This window comes from Microcaecilia unicolor, chromosome 4 (genome assembly GCF_901765095.1).
Source record: "Microcaecilia unicolor chromosome 4, aMicUni1.1, whole genome shotgun sequence".
Taxonomy (NCBI): Eukaryota; Metazoa; Chordata; class Amphibia; order Gymnophiona; family Siphonopidae; genus Microcaecilia; species Microcaecilia unicolor.
The window spans coordinates 346,152,088-346,172,549 of NC_044034.1; the positions used below are offsets into that span (position 1 = coordinate 346,152,088).

At 45.3% G+C, this 20,462-nt stretch overlaps 1 protein-coding gene across 2 annotated transcripts in view; it reads left to right on the top strand.

Annotated features, from left to right (window-relative positions):
- DOP1B (DOP1 leucine zipper like protein B) overlaps positions 1-20,462 on the top strand; it is a 224,042-nt gene that overhangs the window by 19,903 nt on the left and 183,677 nt on the right. For both annotated transcript variants that reach the window (XM_030202211.1, XM_030202212.1), the window contains exons 3-4: positions 14,461-14,642; positions 15,137-15,307. In XM_030202211.1, coding sequence (XP_030058071.1) covers positions 14,461-14,642; positions 15,137-15,307 — 353 coding nt within the window. The remainder of the gene's footprint in view (positions 1-14,460; positions 14,643-15,136; positions 15,308-20,462) is intronic.

Below are 20,462 nucleotides of genomic sequence, written 5' to 3' on the forward strand. Positions count from 1 at the left end.
CTAGACATGGAATGGGAAAAACAACTTTAGTAAATCAGACCCTAAAGCAATGGTTCTCAAACCTGTTCTAGGGAAACCCCCCAACCAGTCAGGTTTTCAGGATATCCACAATGGGCATGATATGCAAAACATTAGCTAAGCGGCCATAAATTGTAGTTATGCGGGCAAGAGTGCCAAAACCGGACAAACCCAATATTCAGCTGGCAGCAGATAACCAGATATTGGTGGAGACCACCGTCTGAAAGCCAGCTAAACGTGTTTATGAGTTTGGCAGATAAGGTTGGTTTTTAACGCCACGTCTGCAGACAAGTGATGACGTATGTCTGGCTATATTTAGGACAGCATTTTCAGCATTTATCTCTTATCAGGTTTGAATATCCAGTCTAATGAATATTCATGAAAGATTTGCATGCACCATCTCCATACAGATCTCTCATGAATGTTCATTGTGAGTATTCTGAAAGTCTGCCTGGCCTGGGGTTTCCTGAGGACCTGTTTGGGAACCAGTGCCCTAAAGGAACAAGAGTAAACCTCCAAAGAGATTTCCCCCCCCCCCCCCCCCCCCCCCAGTGGCACACAACTAATTTAAGTGCGGACAGCAGAAGAGAAAGGGAAGAGATCTAAGTTTTTGGGTTGGCTTCTAAATTAAAAAAAAAAAAAAAAAGTTAAGGCCTGCCTTACTGAAACAGGCCCTTTGAGCACTCCTAATGCGTATCCTATTTTGCTTCCTTCTGTTGATTTATAGCCTAAAAGCAAACAAGCCCAAATGTATATCCAAGGCGGGTGACCTTTCCATTGTTTATATTCTTAAGGAACTACAAAGTGTTCTGAACCAAAGTCCAGCGTGTTTAGTAACCAGAAACTGCAGAAAAGAACTGATAGTATTACTAATCAAGACAATCTTCTGCCATAGTTCCCTCTCCCTGTATGCTTTTCCTTCATTCTGTAATCTTGCAAGCCCAGGTTGCTTGCGACTGTAGGTATTCTGTAATTTAATGGCCAAATTAGCTGCTAATTGGCACTGACATCCAGTTATTATTATTGGTGATAATCTGTGCTAATTGGCCCTATTTTGCAGTTACACACACTACTGCACTTAGTGAGTATTCTGTAACCTTAGTGCATACATTTCTTTAGCGAGTAGCTGCTAGAGGGTGTGGATGTGGGAGGGCGTGAGTGGGACATGGGTTTATGCACCAAGATTACAGCCATTGACGTGGTATAAGTGGTCACGCCTAAATATTGGCGTGTAAATGCCAACTTATGCTATTATTCTAAAACAGCAATTATGTGTCTAATTGCTGATATAGAATTCACGTTTAGCGCACAGCATCCCGATGCCTAACTTTAGGTGACTGTAAACAATTACCCCTTAGTTTGGGAAGCTCAGCAGGCACCTGTTTTGAGGATGAAAGACATGTGGGCACCTATGTTTATGTAGCTTTTATGAGGTAATTTTATAATTGTAGTTAAAAGTTCATTTTTTTAACCTACAGTGCACTTTATGGTTTATAGTTTATTGAAACTTATTATACCGCCTAAAGTAACTCGCAGATCTAAGCGGTTTACAATCTAAAAAAAAACAAAATTCCGCAGGAGTGACTGCCCATTTTCCACCCAAAATACACCCCCAAACACGCCTACACGTAGGTGCACAGTCTTGTCACACACTTAAACCATAGAAAATCTCATGAGAGGCCGTTTATGGTAGTAAAACAGAGTTTCCTAGTAGAAAATCCCTTAGAAAATTACTCCTATTAAAAATGGCAGGTAGCCCTAAGTATTATGCTGTGCTCTGATGCCCAGCATTGATCTCTCTCCCTCTTGAAAAGCCTTATGGATTTATGCAGTGAATAGGCAGCCCAGCAAAGAGCTGCCAAAATGATACAAAATCTGCTCCAAAAGTGCTCTAAATGTAAGTTTAGGATCCGATATTCAGCTCTCGGTGGTTTTTAAGACACTGACAGCTACAGGCTGAAGTAAAACTGGATATTCAATGCCGAGCCATGTCTAGGTTCTTGCATTGAATATCTGGGTAAGCTTACTGGGCACAGGCTGATATTTATACCAGCACCCAGTTAATGTGACAGATAAAGTTGGGGCAACCTCGTAACTTTATTCATTTATTTAAACAATTAGCAGACTGAATTTCATCGCTAACTGGTTAAGTGCCATATCCATCCTTGGACCACTCTGGCTCTAACTAGACAGTGCCACATAGGTCAGAGACCGTATTCAGTGGCACTACACACTTAGGTTTATGTTTCAACGGTGTTTATTTGACAACACAGCAAGAAATAGTAGTCTATCTCATCATATTGGCTATAGTACAGTATAGTACTACTACTAATAGCATTTATATAGCGCTACCAGACACACGCAGCACTGAACATTTGACATAGAGAGACAGTCCCTGCTCAAAGAGCTTACAATCTAGGTAAAACAGACAGACAAGACATTACGGGCAAGGGAATTACAGGGTAAAGAGGAACAGAGGAGGAGGAGGGCAAATGAGTAGCCGTTAGGAGCCAAAGGCAGTAGTGAAAAGGTGAGCTTTCAGCATAGATTTTAAAAACAGGTAAAGATGGAATGTTGCTAGTGGAGGAGTAGCCTAGTGGTTAGTGCAGTGGAACATGGGATGTTGTTAGTATTTGAGATTCTGGAATGTTGCTACTATTTGAGATTCTACATGGAATGTTGCTATTCCACTAGCAACATTCCATGTAGAAGCCTGCTCTTGCAGATCAGCAACACGGCCGCGCAGGTACGTGCAGGACGTCAGACTCACAGAAACAGAAGCCTGCGCGGCCGCTTTGCTGATCTGCAAGGACAGGCTTCTACTACTACTAATAGCATTTATATAGCGCTACCAGACGCACGCAGCACTGAACATTTGACATATATAAGTACATAAGTACATAAGTAGTGCCATACTGGGAAAGACCAAAGGTCCATCTAGCCCAGCATCCTGTCACCGACAGTGGCCAATCCAGGTCAAGGGCACCTGGCACGCTCCCTAAACGTAAAAACATTCCAGACAAGTTATACCTAAAAATGCGGAATTTTTCCAAGTCCATTTAATAGCGGTCTATGGACTTGTCCTTTAGGAATCTATCTAACCCCTTTTTAAACTCCATCAAGCTAACCGCCCGTACCACGTTCTCCGGCAACGAATTCCAGAGTCTAATTACACGTTGGGTAAAGAAAAATTTTCTCCGATTCGTTTTAAATTTACCACACTGTAGCTTCAACTCATGCCCTCTAGTCCTAGTATTTTTGGATAGCGTGAACAGTCGCTTCACATCCACCCGATCCATTCCACTCATTATTTTATACACTTCTATCATATCTCCCCTCAGCCGTCTCTTCTCCAAGCTGAAAAGCCCTAGCCTTCTCAGCCTCTCTTCATAGGAAAGTCGTCCCATCCCCACTATCATTTTCGTCGCCCTTCGCTGTACCTTTTCCAATTCTACTATATCTTTTTTGAGATACGGAGACCAGTACTGAACACAATACTCCAGGTGCGGTCGCACCATGGAGCGATACAACGGCATTATAACATCCGCACACCTGGACTCCATACCCTTCCTAACAACACCCAACATTCTATTCGCTTTCCTAGCCGCAGCAGCACACTGAGCAGAAGGTTTCAGCGTATCATCGACGACGACACCCAGATCCCTTTCTTGATCCGTAACTCCTAACGTGGAACCTTGCAAGACGTAGCTATAATTCGGGTTCCTCTTACCCACATGCATCACTTTGCACTTGTCAACATTGAACTTCATCTGCCACTTGCACGCCCATTCTCCCAGTCTCGCAAGGTCCTCCTGTAATCGTTCACATTCCTCCTGCGACTTGACGACCCTGAATAATTTTGTGTCATCGGCGAATTTAATTACCTCACTAGTTATTCCCATCTCTAGGTCATTTATAAATACATTAAAAAGCAACGGACCCAGCACAGACCCCTGCGGGACCCCACTAACTACCCTCCTCCACTGAGAATACTGGCCACGCAATCCTACTCTCTGCTTCCTATCTTTCAACCAGTTCTTAATCCATAATAGTACCCTACCTCCGATTCCATGACTCTGCAATTTCTTCAGGAGTCTTTCGTGCGGCACTTTGTCAAACGCCTTCTGAAAATCCAGATATACAATATCAACCGGCTCCCCATTGTCCACATGTTTGCTTACAATCTAGGTAAAACAGACAGACAAGACATTACGGGCAAGGGAATTACAGGGTAAAGAGGAACAGAGGAGGAGGAGGGCAAATGAGTAGCCGTTAGGAGCCAAAGGCAGTAGTGAAAAGGTGAGCTTTCAGCATAGATTTTAAAAACAGGTAAAGATGGAATGTTGCTAGTGGAGGAGTAGCCTAGTGGTTAGTGCAGTGGAACATGGGATGTTGTTAGTATTTGAGATTCTGGAATGTTGCTACTATTTGAGATTCTACATGGAATGTTGCTATTCCACTAGCAACATTCCATGTAGAAGCCTGCTCTTGCAGATCAGCAACACGGCCGCACAGGTACGTGCAGGACGTCAGACTCACAGAAACAGAAGCCTGCGCGGCCGCTTTGCTGATCTGCAAGGACAGGCTTCTACTACTACTAATAGCATTTATATAGCGCTACCAGACGCACGCAGCACTGAACATTTGACATAGAGAGACAGTCCCTGCTCAAAGAGCTTACAATCTAGGTAAAACAGACAGACAAGACATTACGGGCAAGGGAATTATAGGGTAAAGAGGAACAGGGGAGGAGAGGGCAAATGAGTAGCCATTAGGAGCCAAAGGCAGTAGTGAAAAGGTGAGCTTTCAGCATAGATTTTAAAAACAGGTAAAGATGGAATGTTGCTAGTGGAGGAGTAGCCTAGTGGTTAGTGCAGTGGAACATGGGATGTTGTTAGTATTTGAGATTCTGGAATGTTGCTACTATTTGAGATTCTACATGGAATGTTGCTATTCCACTAGCAACATTCCATGTAGAAGCCTGCTCTTGCAGATCAGCAACACGGCCGCGCAGGTACGTGCAGGACGTCAGACTCACAGAAACAGAAGCCTGCGCGGCCGCTTTGCTGATCTGCAAGGACAGGCTTCTAGTACTACTAATAGCATTTATATAGCGCTACCAGACGCACGCAGCACTGAACATTTGACATAGAGAGACAGTCCCTGCTCAAAGAGCTTACAATCTAGGTAAAACAGACAGACAAGACATTACGGGCAAGGGAATTACAGGGTAAAGAGGAACAGAGGAGGAGGAGGGCAAATGAGTAGCCGTTAGGAGCCAAAGGCAGTAGTGAAAAGGTGAGCTTTCAGCATAGATTTTAAAAACAGGTAAAGATGGAATGTTGCTAGTGGAGGAGTGGCCTAGTGGTTAGTGCAGTGGAACATGGGATGTTGTTAGTATTTGAGATTCTGGAATGTTGCTACTATTTGAGATTCTACATGTTGCAGGACGTCAGACTCACAGAAACAGAAGCCTGCGCGGCTGCGTTGCTGATCTGCAAGGACAGGCTTCTACTACTACTACTACTAATAGCATTTATATAGCGCTACCAGCCGCCCGCAGCGCTGAACACTTGAGTAGCGGTTAGGAGCCAAAGGCAGTAGTGAAAAGGTGAGCTTTCAGCATAGATTTAAAAACAGGTAGAGATGGAGCTAGACGTATGGGTTCGGGAAGACGGTTCCAGGCATAAGGTGCCGCAAGATAAAAGGAACGAAGTCTGGAGTTAGCGGTGGAGGAGAAGGGGGACGACAAGAGAGATTTGTTTAGAGAGCGGAGTTCACGGGGAGGAATGTAGGGAGAGAGGAGAGGTAGTGAGGGGTCATAGAGTGGATGCATTTAAAGGTCAGTAAGAGGAGTTTGAACTGCATACCTTGGTATACCTTCTAGTAAACAAAGGCTGTTAAAAATACCTACTTTCCCCTACTGAACTGTACAGTATAGTACAGTATTGCAACACTTAAGAATCTCTGAAAACATTCTTCTTCAACAAGGCCTACAATGAACATCTATAATCATTCTAAGGCACCTCACCAACCCGCTCAATTATGAAAGGTCACCTTATACAACTATCCTTATCACTACCTTCCTTCTCCCTCTTCCCGTCCTTGATCATCACACATTACTAACTGTACCTGATATATTGTTACGATAATGTCAACAAATCTATGTAAGCCACATTGAGCCTGCAAATAGGTGGGGGAATGTGGGATACAAATGCAATAAATAAAATAAGAGAACAATATAACAGATATACAACATGATGTACAGTCATCAAACTCCACTTAGGATTTTAATTACATTTTTTGAGGTTGGGAGGGGGTTAGTGACCACTGAGGGAGTAAGGGGAGGTCATCCCTGATTCCCTCCAGTGGCCGTCTGCTCATTAGGCCATTTTTTTGTGGCTTATCTAATCTAATATAATAAAACGCACCCTCAACGTTCTGAGGACAACGTTCTGTGAAGCCATGAAGCCATCTGACGTCACTCCCAGGCTGAAGGGTTCGTGGATTCGTGGTGTGAAGCCTTCAAGCCAGCCAGCCAGCCGTCTCTGCCCCGCCCTCGCGTCAAACGTCATGACGTCGAGGGCGGAAAAAAAAAAAAAAAACAAATCCGGCAGCGAAGCGTCAGGGAAGGAGGCGGCGCTCCCGACGTCTAGCCTTCCCTTCGCTGTGTTCCGCCTTCTTCTGACGTCAAAGATGACGTCAAAAGAAGGCGGAACACATCGAAGGGAAAGCTAGACGTCGGGAGCGCCGCCTCCTTCCCTGACGCTTCGCTGCCGGAACCGCCACGGAGGTAAATTTAAAAAAAAGAAAAAAAACAAAAAGGGATGCATGGATGCGAAGGGGGGGGGCATGGATGCGAAGGGGGGGGGGGGGAAGAGGGCGGGCCAGGCTGGGACATGGGAGAGAGAGGAGCATGGATGCGAGGGGGGGTCATGGAAGGGAGAGAGGGGACTTGCTGGAAAAGGATGAATGGAGGCGGCAGGGGACAGAGGAGCATGGATGGGCATGGATTGGGAGGGCAGGGCTCAGGGAGAGAGGGGAATTGCTGGAAAGGGATGAATGGAGGGGGCAGGGGACAGAGGAGCATGGATGGGCATGGATTGGGAGGGCAGGACTCAGGGAGAGAGGGAAATTGCTGGATAGGGATGAATAGAGGGGACAGATGGGCATGGATGGATATGGATTGCAGGGCAGGCCTCAGGGAGAGAGGGGAATTGCTGGATAGGGATGAATGGAGGGGCCAGGTGACAGATGGGCATGGATTGGAAGGGCAGGACTCAGGGAGAGGGGAATTGCTGGATAGGGATGAATGGAGGGGACAGATGGGCATGGATGGATATGGATTGCAGGGCAGGCCTCACGGAGAGAGGGGAATTGCTGGATAGGGATGACTGGAGGGGCCAGGTGACAGAGGAGCATGGATGGGCATGGATTGGAAGGGCAGGGCTCAGGGAGAGAGGGGAATTGCTGGATAGGGATGAATGGAGGGGACAGGTGACAGAGGAGTATGGATGGGCATGGATTGGAAGGGCAGAGCTCAGGGAGAGAGGGGAATTGCTGGATAGGGATGAATGGAGGGGACAGGTGACAGATGGCCATGGATTGGGAGGGCAGGGCTCACACTCTCTCTCATATACAATGTCTTTCAGACTCTCACTCTCACACACTCGCTTGGTCTCATACACTCACTCTCACAGAGAATCTGTGTCTCACACACACACTCTCTCTCTCTCGCCCACACACACACACACTCTCTCTCACACTGTGTCTCACATACACACTTGCACACTCTCTCACAAACACACTCACACCCAGACTCACTCTCTCTCTCACACACTCACACTTTCACTCTGACTCTCAAACAGTCACTCTCACATACACTCTCCCAAACATACACACTCCGAGAAAACCTTGCTACCGCCCGTTTCATTTGTGTCAGAAACTGGCCTTTTTTACTAGTTCATTAATAAATTAGTTCTATACCAAAATGTCCAACTTATAGCCCTGGATGCCTTTGTTTTGGTCCATTATGGCAGAAAAACGTCCAAGTGTTAGGAAAGCCCAGATCCCTCTCTTAACACGCCACTGACATGCCCCCTTGTGATTTGAACGCACTTCTGACAGACTTCATAGAAAAACGTCTAAAAATTGGTTTTGAAAATACCAGTTTGGACGTTTTTGTGAGCAAAACGTCCAAATGCAGATTTTATGCCGCTTTTGGACGTTTTTCGCTTTTGAAAATGAGTCCCAAAGTCTGTAAGCCTCTCTTGAAGAAGAGAGTGATCGTGTGCAGGCAGCAGAGCCGGTAGTGGGAGGCGGGGCTGGAGGTTGGGAGGCGGGGATAGTGCGGGGCAGACTTATACGGTCTGTGCCAGAGCCGGTGGTTGGGAGGCGGGGCTGGTGGTTGGGAGGCGGGGCTAGTGCTGGGCAGACTTATATGGTCTGTGCCCTGAAGAGGACAGGTACAAATCAAAGTAGGGTATACACAAAAGTAGCACACATGAGTTGTCTTGTTGGGCAGACTGGATGGACCGTGCAGGTCTTTTTCTGCCGTCATCTACTATGTTGCTGGAAAAGGCTAATCTGCTATTCTTCTTTTTTTTAAACGTTTTTGTAAGCAATATTGCTGAAGTGCTGTCCGGTAAGGTTTGCCTCTTTGCGGATGATACCAAAATCTGCAGTAGGGTAGACGTGCCTGATGTGAATAACATGAGAAAAGACCTAGCAAAAAGAATGGTCTGGAATTTGGCAGCTAAGATTTAATGCTTAAAAAAAGCAGGGTCATGCATTTGGGCTGATAAAATCTTAGGGAAACGGTACAGTTTAGGGGCAGAAGAACTTTTATGCATGAAAGAGGAGCGGGACTTGGTTGTGATCATATGTGGTGATCTTAACGTGGCCAAAAAGCAAGAAGGATGCATGGGTGAACAGGGAGAGGAATGGCCAGTAGGAAAAATGAGGTGAAGAGACCTCATTTAAGAATTATTGTGTTCAATTTTGGAGACTGCACCTATAAAAAGGATGGAGTCAGTCCAGAGGGTGTCCACTAAAATGGTTAATGGCCTTCATCATAAAGTGTATGGGGACACATTTACAGATTTCAGCATGTAGACTTTGAAAGAAAGGTGGAAGATGGGACAGTTGTAACGTGACTGTAATAGCAAATTATACTATTCGCAGACAAGAGTTTTAATTCTGTTAATTTTGTATGTTATATTTTGTGTATAAACAGTATAAACGTTTGAGAAATAAATAATAAATATGATAGAGATGTTCAAAAAACTATGTGGCTTAAATACATAGTAACATAGTAGATGACGGTAGAAAAAGACCTGCATGGTCCATCCAGTCTGCCCAACAAGATAACTCATATGTGCTAATTTTTGTGTATACCCTACTTTGATTTGTACCTGTGTTCTTCAGGGCACAGACCGTATAAGTCTGCCCAGCACTATCCCCGCCTCCCAACCACCAGCCCCGCCTCCCACCACCGGCTCTGGCGCAGACCGTATAAGTCTGCCCAGCACTATCCCTGCCCCACCACCGGCTCTGGCACAGACCGTATAAGTCTGTACATGCACATGAGACATGTCTTTTTAATTGAAAGGAAGCTCTGGAATGCAGGCCATAGGATGAAGGTGAAAGAGGATGGACTCAAAAGTAACCCGAGAAAATACTTCTATGAATTCAACACCCTTTCCATGAAGACCAGCCTCCCACTGGAGGTGGTGGAGACGAAAACTGTACAGTATTTGAATTCAAGAAAGCTTGGGACAAGTACATAGGATCTCTAAGGGAGACTAGATGGCATGGATGGGCAGACTGGATAGGCCATATGGTCTTTATCTGCCTTCATTTCTCTGTGTTTCTGTATAACTAATATTGATATACTAGGAATCAGAGGCGTAGCCAGACCTCACGGTGGGAGGGGGCCAGAGCCCGAGGTTGGGGGCACATTTTGAGTGCCGCCCCACCGCACCCCCCTTGCCGCTTCCCCTCACTGCCTCATCGCTCCCCCCGCAAAAACAAATACCTTTGCTGGCGGAGACTGGCACTGAAGAAGGCTTCGGCTGGCGGGGGTTGGGGACCCCCTGCCAGCAAAACCAGGGGCCCGGATGAAATTTGTGGGGGCCCAGGCCCCTGTGGCCCCCCGTAGCTATGCCCCTGCTAGGAATAAGGCATTTTACAGAGGATTTCACAGTAGCAGGGCAGTCTATGCTGAACAAGTCTTTCTTTCAATGTCAGCAGCTCCAAAGATGTTTCTGTACAGGGAGTGAGTCCAAGTGCCGCCGCCTCATTGGTAGAATCTGTACAGGTCTGCTTGCACTTCATCTGCTCTTTGGCTAGAGTTGATGTCATACAGCCTCTGCTCAATCTGCAGGCACTCTGTCAGCCTGGATACCTCAAGGGTATTTGCCTTTTGCGCAACTGTTCTCTTAGGGTCACCGTGCTTAGAAGTTGAGGTTTCTCCATGGAAAATTCTTGACTAGTTTGCACAGGTGTAGGCAGTTTCAGCAGAGAAGGAGTCTTTTTAGTATTTCTAGAAGCAACATTTGAGCACGTTTGCAATCCTTTTGATCACGGTCAGGACCAAGGCACATGAAACTTTTTGTAAGCATGTTAAAATTCTAGATTTTGCTGCCACATGTTGGCCACGGATGAAATCCTGGACTTAGGTGACATAAGTCTTGTAATTCTTAAAGGAAATGAAGCATTCTTGCCGCAGGTTTGGTGTGTATATCCTCTTTTTACTCCTGGGTCAGATATATTTGTATAATATGATGCTTGCTCCCTTTTCAGATGTTGCCCTTACATTTCAAGTCATCTGATGAGAAACAGTTAAATCGTTTCCTACAAGGCTATCTTTTGTGGGTCAGAGAGCACGTTTGCCAGTTACAACTATACAAGACACCTCTTGGCCTTTGAGTGTGCGCCACTTATCCATTGCTAGTGGCATGTGGAATACTAACGACTGGTTTTGAGGTGCACAGGACTTTTCTGTTACCTCTTTGGAAACCCAGTTGACTGGTGACATTCGTTTCAGCATTCTCCTTCATACTGACGGAGGATAGCTACCTCCAGTATTACAGGCTGCTAAAGATGCCTACAGCAAAGCGTGTGGTGTTGGTATGTTTACATCATCATTTTCCCCCCAGGGTGACCCCCCTCTTTCCGTCCATCTGTCACAATCCAGCCTTTCCACCTGGCCACCATTACTTAGTATTTCAGCAGTGTCAGCACAAGAGTGTTAAATATTTGTTATAAGTGGTAACGGATAAGGGCGGTATGAAGTCCTTTTCAGCTTTACAACAACAGTTTACATTGCCTGCTTCAGACACTTTTGCCTATACGCAACTGCGCAATTATGTGGCTAGTCTGCTCTGGGAAGATTTAAGCAAGGACATACAGGAGGAATTGGCTTCCGCTTAAACCTTAGGAGCGCAGCAAAAGGTGGCTTTGTCTTACCATCACATTCATGACACTGTCACAAAACTTAATTATGGCTGGCTGTCGGTGGTCTGGAGCACTGATCTTTCCACTCAACTTACAGCTTTTGGTTTCAAAGACTATGTTTTGAACATCCAACGTCTCACGGCAAATGTTTGTCACTGGGAACTACAATACAAATTTGCGCTGCAGCTTTATGTGTCACCATGCCGAGCACATCACATGGGCATTTTGACGACTTGAACCTGCGCAAAATGTTGGGGCCCGGGGGGGGGGGGGGGGGGGGGGGGTCACTTTGGGCATGTTTGGAGTTGTCCACATCATTGGATTCTGTCGTAAGCTGCTGACATCAGTGTCCGCTCTCTGGGCTTGTGGAGTACATTATGACCCTTTATTGCTTTTTAAAAAGTTTTCCCTTTCCTCTCCAATTCCACGAGGTATGAAACATTTTCTTTTCAGATCTGTGCTCATGGCCAGGAAGGCCATATTGATGTGTTGGCTTTCTCCACATGCTCCGACCCTGCAGCAATGGCGTGCTGTAATGGGAGTTGTTCTGCTGATGGAACGCCTTGCCATAAAGGACATTGCTTCCCATCAGGGCTTACAATTTCAACAACTCTGGGCAGTCTTTTGGAATACATTTTCCCCAGCTGCTCACAGCAAACTGTTAAACCAGTGACCAGGGTTGCCAGGTGGAAAATATTTTCCCCGCCCAAAACCCGCCCAAAGTCAAACCCCGCCCCTGACACCCCCACCCCGCGTCATCAACCCCGTCCCCGCCGTCACTAACCCCGCCCAAAAAACTGCGACCCGCCGTGGGAAATTTTTGCCCGCGGCGGGTTGCGGTTTTTTGGGCGGGGTTAGTGAAAATTGCCCACCTGGCAACACTGCCAGTGACCCAATCTATTGCATTTGTTCTAAGGAGGGGGGAGGGTTCTTGGGGGGTTGGGTAGGTGGGATGAGGTTTCTTATTATGTTGTTCATATGTTGTTGCTCAGTACGAGTTTTGTATCTGTATAATTAATAAGATTTGAAACATAATTCTTACAGGAAAATATGCAATATGTAGGACGAAAAGTAGTAAAAACAACAAATATGGGAGAGCTTTGTTTTACTGAACGGGAAAAACAAAGCCAGGAAGCTAAGGAGGCCACTGCACGAAGAAAAGGCCACACATGCTTAGAACTTTACACTGTAAAGTTTTAAGTATCCTCAAATGCTGTCAACTACTCATGTGCCCGATTCACTCCTGTTCGTCAGTACATAAAGCTTGCAACAATGTGTGTGCAGAAGAATTTTAACTAACAAGCTAAGCCAAGGTTTTTCAACCGGTGTGCTATGTGGCTAGTTTACAGGTGTGTGTCACAAGTACCTGGGAGAAACCCAAATTGCTGGATTATTATTTTTTTTTTGGGGGGGGGGGGGGGGGGGGGGGGGCGGGGGGGGGGAGGGACTATATGTGAGTGTGGGGTGGAAGGAGGGGAGAAGGTAAAATGTTGGACCAGGGTTGGGGGTGGAGGAGGGAAGAAGGTAAATTGCTGGACTATGGGTGGGAAGGGGAGGGGAAGAAGGTAAAATGCTGGGCCATGTGTGAGTGTGGGGGTGGAAGGAGGGGGAGAAGGTAAAATGTTGGACCAGGGTTGGGGTGGAGGAGGGAAGAAGGTAAAATGCTGGACCATGAGGGGGAGGGGAAGAAGGTAAAATGCTGGGCCATGTGTGAGTGTGGGGGTGGAAGGAGGGGGAGAGGGTAAAATGTTGGACCAGGGTTGGGGTGGAGGAGGGAAGAAGGTAAAATGCTGGACCATGAGGGGGAGGGGAAGAAGGTAAAATGCTGGGCCATGTGTGAGTGTGGGGGTGGAAGGAGAGGGGGAGAAGGTAAAATGTTGGACCAGGGTTGGGGTGGAGGAGGGAAGAAGGTAAAATGCTTGACCATGGGTGGGAGGGGGAGGGGAAGAAGGTAAAATGCTGGGCCATGTGTGGGGGTGTGCCTTTGACAATTTTAGAGTCTTGTAAGTGTGCTGTGAGACAAAAGAAAAGTTGAAAATCTCTGAGCTAAGCCTCTTTGAGTTAGGCATTACTGGGTAAACACTACAGACAGCTCAGAGGTGTCATATTTGTACATGGATTTTGGCCAGCCTGTGAGAGAAAGGGAAAGGGGATGTTAATAGGCGAGCATTTATGACTTTAGGAGACTCCCTGCAAAATGGCTTCCTTGTGGGCCGATGATCAGAAACAAACGCAGGCGCTAGAGGCTGTTAGTGCCATACTACACTTTTTGCTACCACCCCATGATCAGAGCCTCCGAGCGCGTGAAACAATGCTCTTGTGGCTCTGAACGCAACTAGCATGCAAAAGCATGCAAAACAAGGTTAAACCTATTCATCCCCAATGTTCAGCCACCAGTGCACCAAAGCCAGGGCTCACTGGCTGCGACAAACCCTATGCCAGCTTGGAGCTGGCGTTAGGATGGTAAGCCCTGTCCAGCATGCATTTGCATGCTAGCAAGCCCCCCTTTCCCCCAATGCTGCAGCCCCCGCAGGAATCCCGAGCCGACCCAACCGACCGACACTACCCCCCCAGCAACGGCGGGCTGGAGGTGCAGCGGACCTCTGCCCCCACCCCGACACAGCTTCAGAGCGGGCTTTTGATCATCTGCCTGTTGGTGATGAAAAGTTCCCTCCCACTAGAGCAGAATCATACTAACAGTAGATTACTACATATAAAGACCAAAATGGCCCATGTAATCTTCCTGGTAAGGTGGTATTGCTGCTTGTTCAAGCAGGCTACCCTCCTGTCTCCTTAGAAGCACAAAAACGTCATTCTGTTTGTGTTTTGAGCTGAGGCATCCAGTGCTTGCTTTCCATCCTCGGGATCCTTTTTTACTGGGTGTATCCTGCCCTTTTTGAATTCCAGTACAGTTTTTTTGTCTCGACAGGTGGTTTAGTCTGTAGTATGTACCATTCTTATTTCTCTTTCCATTTTTATTTCCAGGCTCTCCAAAGCAACTTGAAATACTCCCTCTTGCCAAGGCGCCTGATTATCACCAAGAGGTTGGCTCAGTGCTTACATCCTGCTCTACCCAGTGGGGTGCATTTAAAAGCCCTAGAGACTTACGAAATAATCTTTAAAATTATTGGCACAAAATGGCTTGCCAAAGACCTATTTCTGTACAGGTAAATGTTTTTTTTTTTCCTGTTTTCTAAAAATATTTTCACACCTAAGATAAGAAGGTTCAGGATGGACAGAGGTGGTATGGGAGATCTATAACGAAACACTGAATGCTGTGGGGAATGCAGTAACTTGGTTTGGGGGCAACTCTTCTGAGCAGGGATGAAGCTAATTGCGTCAGCATGGGGTTAGAGTTTACCCTTCTGTCTATGGCAGTGTTGAATTTAATGCCCTGGCGTAGTGTTAAATGACAGTATGAGGCTGCGAGCGCTGTCCTGTTTCCTCATTTGAAGATCCCATAGTATTTGGGATGTAATTTTATTTTCATGGCTTGGTTCCATCACAAATTGTACAATTCTTCTTGTTGAAAGAACCCATCTTCCAAAGAGGAAACTAATCCTCAGAAACTCTTGTGACTTGATCTTTTTACTGTTGGCTTAATCTTGCCTAATCCTGCTTTTTTTTTTTCTTCTTCTGTTTTTTTTAATGTACTCCAAAGCTCTGGCTTGTTTCCCCTGTTGGCCAATGCAGCAATGTCCGTAAGACCGGTTCTACTGGGTTTATACGAGACCTATTTTCTTCCACTTCAGAAGTCGCTACTGCCAAGTCTTCAGGCCTTCATAACGGGGCTTCTGCCAGGCCTGGAGGAAGGATCCGAAATTTATGACAGGTGAAGTATTTTGTGTATTGCCTTCAACGTTTGTAAATGTGTGGCTAGGGCAGTGCTTAGTGTAGTGAGATCAGCTGTTCCCCCATGATGTGGGTTTGTGTGTTTTGATTATTTAGATGGAGTTCTCTAATTTATGTAATTTCTTATTTATTCTCTTAATTTTCTTTTTATGTTCCATTTTGGAATGTAAATGTGTAAAAACTTGCAAATTTCCACCCACAAACTTCGTAAACTATAAACTGAAGAGCAAAATAGACTACTACGTAACTGTGGGCTCGATTCAGATTTTAATAGGCAGCTCTGTGACATGAAATGCAACAAGAATAGTGCTATACTTGGCAGATAAACTTACTGAGACTTCTCATCTATAAACATAGGAAAAGCTGCAAAGAAGATCCATGCTAGGGAATTCACATCCCTTTCTGTGGGAAGCGATGATGGCCAGGTTTATCAAATAAGGACCATTGGTGAACAAAACCCTGTCATCAGCGGTTCAGTTCAGTGCCTTTAACAAATCCAGTCAAGACGTCTTTTTAGTTTTTAAAAACTTTTAGAGGTTTTGTTGTAATTTAAAAAAAGAAAAATCCAAAACAACATGTAAAGGTCAGGGGCATAGCCAGACAACAAATTTTGGGTGGGCCTAGGCAAGAATTGGGTGGGCACCAAGTGTTCTCCCCCCCCCCCCCCCCAAAAAAAAAAAAAAAAAATCTCAGCTGGTGGGAAAACGCTTCTTTCCACCTTGGCAGCAGGCATGCACTGAAAACTGAGCAGGTGTCGTGGAGAGTAGCGTTTTTGTTACCATCAGGGGGAAATCTTCGGTTGGCGGAGCTTGGGATTCCCACCAGTTACCACTAAACATGTGCTACTGTTGAGTGGGCCTGAGCCATAAATGGGTGGGCCCTGGCCCACCCAAGCCCACCTGTGGCTACGCCACTGCCTGGTAAAGGTCTAAGGAATACCAAAAGAAGTCATGAAACCAAGAAACAGGTACATTGACATTTATTTATTTTAAACCTCCCAGCTTTTAGTTTAATCAAAGCAGTTATTGGTACAGTATCAATCTGAGAAAACATATCTAGGGGGTGTTATGGGGAATATGAGTCAACCTTTCATTAATAATATAGATTATGGCATAGAGAAAACATTTATATAGAACGGGAGATATTGCAAGCACCTTGGAGAATAGGGCTTAGATTTTGAAAGAATGTCGTCAAACTGGAGAAACGGCCAGGAAAAAAAAAAGGCAGTCCTGAAATTAGACAAGGAGAAGTGCAGGTAAAAAAAATCAATACATGAATGCAGTGAGTGGTTAGCAATTAATACCACAGAACAAGATCTTGGGTTTACAGCAGCCTGCAAACTGAATAACTCAGCAATATAATACTCTTACAAACATAAGTACATAAGTAATGCCATACTGGGAAAAGACCAAGGGTCCATCGAGCCCAGCATCCCGTCCACGACAGCGGCCAATCCAGGCCAAGGGCACCTGGCGAGCTTCCCAAACGTACAAACATTCTATACACGTTATTCCTGGAATTGTGGATTTTTACGAAGTCCGTTTAGTAGCGGTTTATGGACTTGTCCTTTAGGAAACAGTCCAACCCCTTTTTAAACTCTGCTAAGCTAACCGCCTTCACCACTTTCTCCGGCAACGAATTCCAGAGTTTAATTATACGTTGGGTGAAGAAAAATTTTCTCCGATTTGTTTTAAATTTACTACACTGTAGTTTAATTGCATGCCCCCTAGTCCTAGTATTTTTGGAAAGCGTGAACAGACGCTTCACATCCACCTGTTCCACTCCACTCATTATTTTATATGCCTCTATCATGTCTCCCCTCAGCCGTCTCTTCTCCAAGCTGAATACCCCTAGCCTCCTTAATCTTTCTTCATAGGGAAGTCGTCCCTATGAAAACCGACTAGCACTGTGCTGAGACATCTCGATGCATAAGAAAAGTGAAATTATTCTCTGCCCTCCTTTCTCCACTCCTGAGAATACTTTTTCTATATGCAGGTTAAGGTACATATGCTCTTGAGAAATACATGTGCTTTTATCTGTATTTAGGGTGAACAGCAATTGTATCCCATTTCTGCAGGTATAGGACTGACTGTTTTACTAGTGGAAATGCCTTTGTATTTAGGATTTCAATTTTAGATTTGTTACTCATTTTTTCCAAATCATAGCTCAGGGTGAATTACGTTCTAGTACATGAATTATTTCCCTGCCCAAAAGGCCTTAAGACAACAGAGAGTGAAGTGATTTGACCAAGGAGGTGACAAAGGGTATCGATGGGAGACGCAGGAGTTAAGTCTTAGCATATATAAATGAACCAGGACCTATGTGTGATGCATTTGGGGGAGGTTTTGCTGCCAGGCAACCCTACATACACATTAAGCACTCTGTAGAGACACCACTTGAAGGCATTCTCAGTTCACATAGATGACCAGTCACAAAACAGAACTCATATTCTTCCCCCTACTCACCAACCCAGGGTCTTGTAGCTTCCTAAGACATAACAGTACATTTAGCATGTCTTTCCCCACCAAGTCCTCCACATAGACATGGCTGTACCTAGGCATGGCGAAAGGGGGAGCGAGCCATCGTTTCACACTTCAAGAGGGTAATTCTGTACCAGTGAGCTTATTCTCTCATGGAAAGGAGGTTATTCTTTCAAATGGAGGAGGTTTGCTGTCTGGTGTGAGAGCAAGGCCCTAGATCCCCTTGTTTGCCCTACAACAGACCCTGCTTGAGTACCCTTTTACATGTATCAGAGCATGTAGAGGGTAAGCCCATCTCTGTACAGCCTCTAGTTGTTCACTTCATGAGAGGTTTGCTTTTGTCAAAGCCCTCTGTCAGACCTCTGCCTGTGTCATGGGACCTCAGTGGTGTTCTCAGCCAGCTAATGAAAGCTCCTTTTGAACCACTGAATTCCTGCAATCTGAAGTAATTGACCTGGAAAGTCATTTTCTTGGTGGCTGTTACTTCAGCTCATCGGGTCAGTGAGTTTCAGGCCTTAGTATACTAAGTGTCATCACAACAGAGTAAAGTTTCTGCCAAAATTGGTGTTCCATCTGAACCAGTCGATTTGTCTTGCCAACATTCTTTCCCTGACCTCATGCTCATCCTGGCGAAAGCAGCTTGTACACCTTGGATTGCAAGAGAGCATTGGCCTACTACATGGAGCAGACCAGGCCCCGCAGGCAGTCTGCCCAACTTTTTGTTTCTTTTGATCCTAACAGGATGGGGGTCGCCATCGGGAAATACACCATTTCTAACAAGACATACCGCAAAGACCAACAAATATGAACTCCTTACAGATACCCAGAAGTGTCTTTACTATCTGCTTGTTATATTAATATCATGCTTTAACATTATCATGTTACTCAAGATGCTTCTATAATACTAAATGTTTATTTCTTACATATCTCCATTATTCATGATATATTGTAAGCCACATTGAGCCTGCAAAAAGGTGGGAAAATGTGGGATACAAATGCAATAAATAAATAAATAATGGTTAGGTATTATTAGGAAAGGAATGGAAAACAAAAATGAGGACGTTATAATGCCTTTGTATTGCTCCATGGTGCGACAGCACCTCGAATATTGTGTTCAATTCTGGTCGCCGTATCTCAAAAAAGATATAGTGGAATTAGAAAAGGTGCAGAGAAGAGCGACAAAAATGATAAAGGGGATGGGATGACTTCCCTATGAGGAAAGGCTAAAGCGGATAGGGCTCTTCAGCTTGGAGAAAAGGCGGCTGAGGGGGAGATATGATAGAGGTCTATAAAATAATGAGTGGAGTTGAACGGGTAGATGTGAAGCGTCTGTTCACGCTTTCCAAAAATACTAGGACTAGGGGGCATGCAATGAAGCTACAATGTAGTGAATTTAAAACGAATCGGAGAAAATTTTTCTTCACTCAATGTGTAATTAAACTCTGGAATTCGTTGCCAGAGAATGTGGTAAAGGCGGTTAGCTTAGCGGGGTTTAAAAAAGGTTTGGACGGCTTCCTAAAGGAAAAGTCCATAGACTTGGGGAAAATCCACTATTTCTGGGATAAGCAGTATAAAATGTTTTGCACTTTTTTGGGATCTTGCCAGGTATTTGTGATCTGGATTGGCCACTGTTGGAAACAGGATGCTGGGCTTGATGGACCTTTGGTTTTTCCCAGTATGGCAATACTTATGTACTTATGTAATTGGCCGGCAGATTGCATTTCCTTCATTTATGCCCAGGCTGGGCTAGCCCTAGAAGGTCATGTCACGGTTTACAATGTCAGAGTCATGGCTGCATCAGTAGCCCACTTGAAGTCAGCCTCCATTGAAGAACTTTGCAAGGCTGCGACCTGGTCTTCAGTCCACACATTCACATCACGCTACTGCCTTGAGCAGGATTCCCGACGCAACAGTCGGTTTGGGCAGTCAGTGTTGCAGAATCTGTTTGGGGTCTAGAGTCCAACCTCACCTCCTAAGCCTGTTTTATTCTATTCCAGGCTGAACTCTCACTCTGTATATAGTTTCAGGTTAAATCTGAGTTATGTCCTCGCCGTTGCGAGGCCCAATTGACCAGTGTTTGTTGTTTTTCCTGAGCCTGTATGCTAGGGATTCCCCACTTGTGAGAATAGATAGGCCTGCTTGTTCTCAGGGGAAAGCGAAGGTACTTACCTGTAGCAGGTATTCTCTGAGGATAGCAGGCCTTATATTCTCACAATCCCTCCCACCTCCCCTTGCAGTTGTCTCCTTTATTATTTTTTCTTTTTTTGCTGTTATACTCAACTGAGGTGACCGCATTCATGCAGTGGGCGGGAAGTCACTCGCGCATGCGCGGTACAGCATATCTTGCGCTCCACAAAGCTCTTCTTAAGCTTGTCATAAGATCTGGACCGGGCAACACGGCCTGCGTTACCCACTTGAGAGACTATAAGTCCTGCTATCCTCGAAGAATAGCTGCTACAGGTAAGTGTCTTCGCTTTACTCTCAGATCAAAGACTCCTTATAACTTTATGTACAAAATCCACAATTCTTGCGTAACAGTCCAAAAGTCTGATAAAATATGGCTTCAAATGGTGCAGACAACCCAGACGGCAGATACTGTACCATAGATAATAAATTACCCAACATACCATTTCTTAGAAGTTGTTTTAATTATAT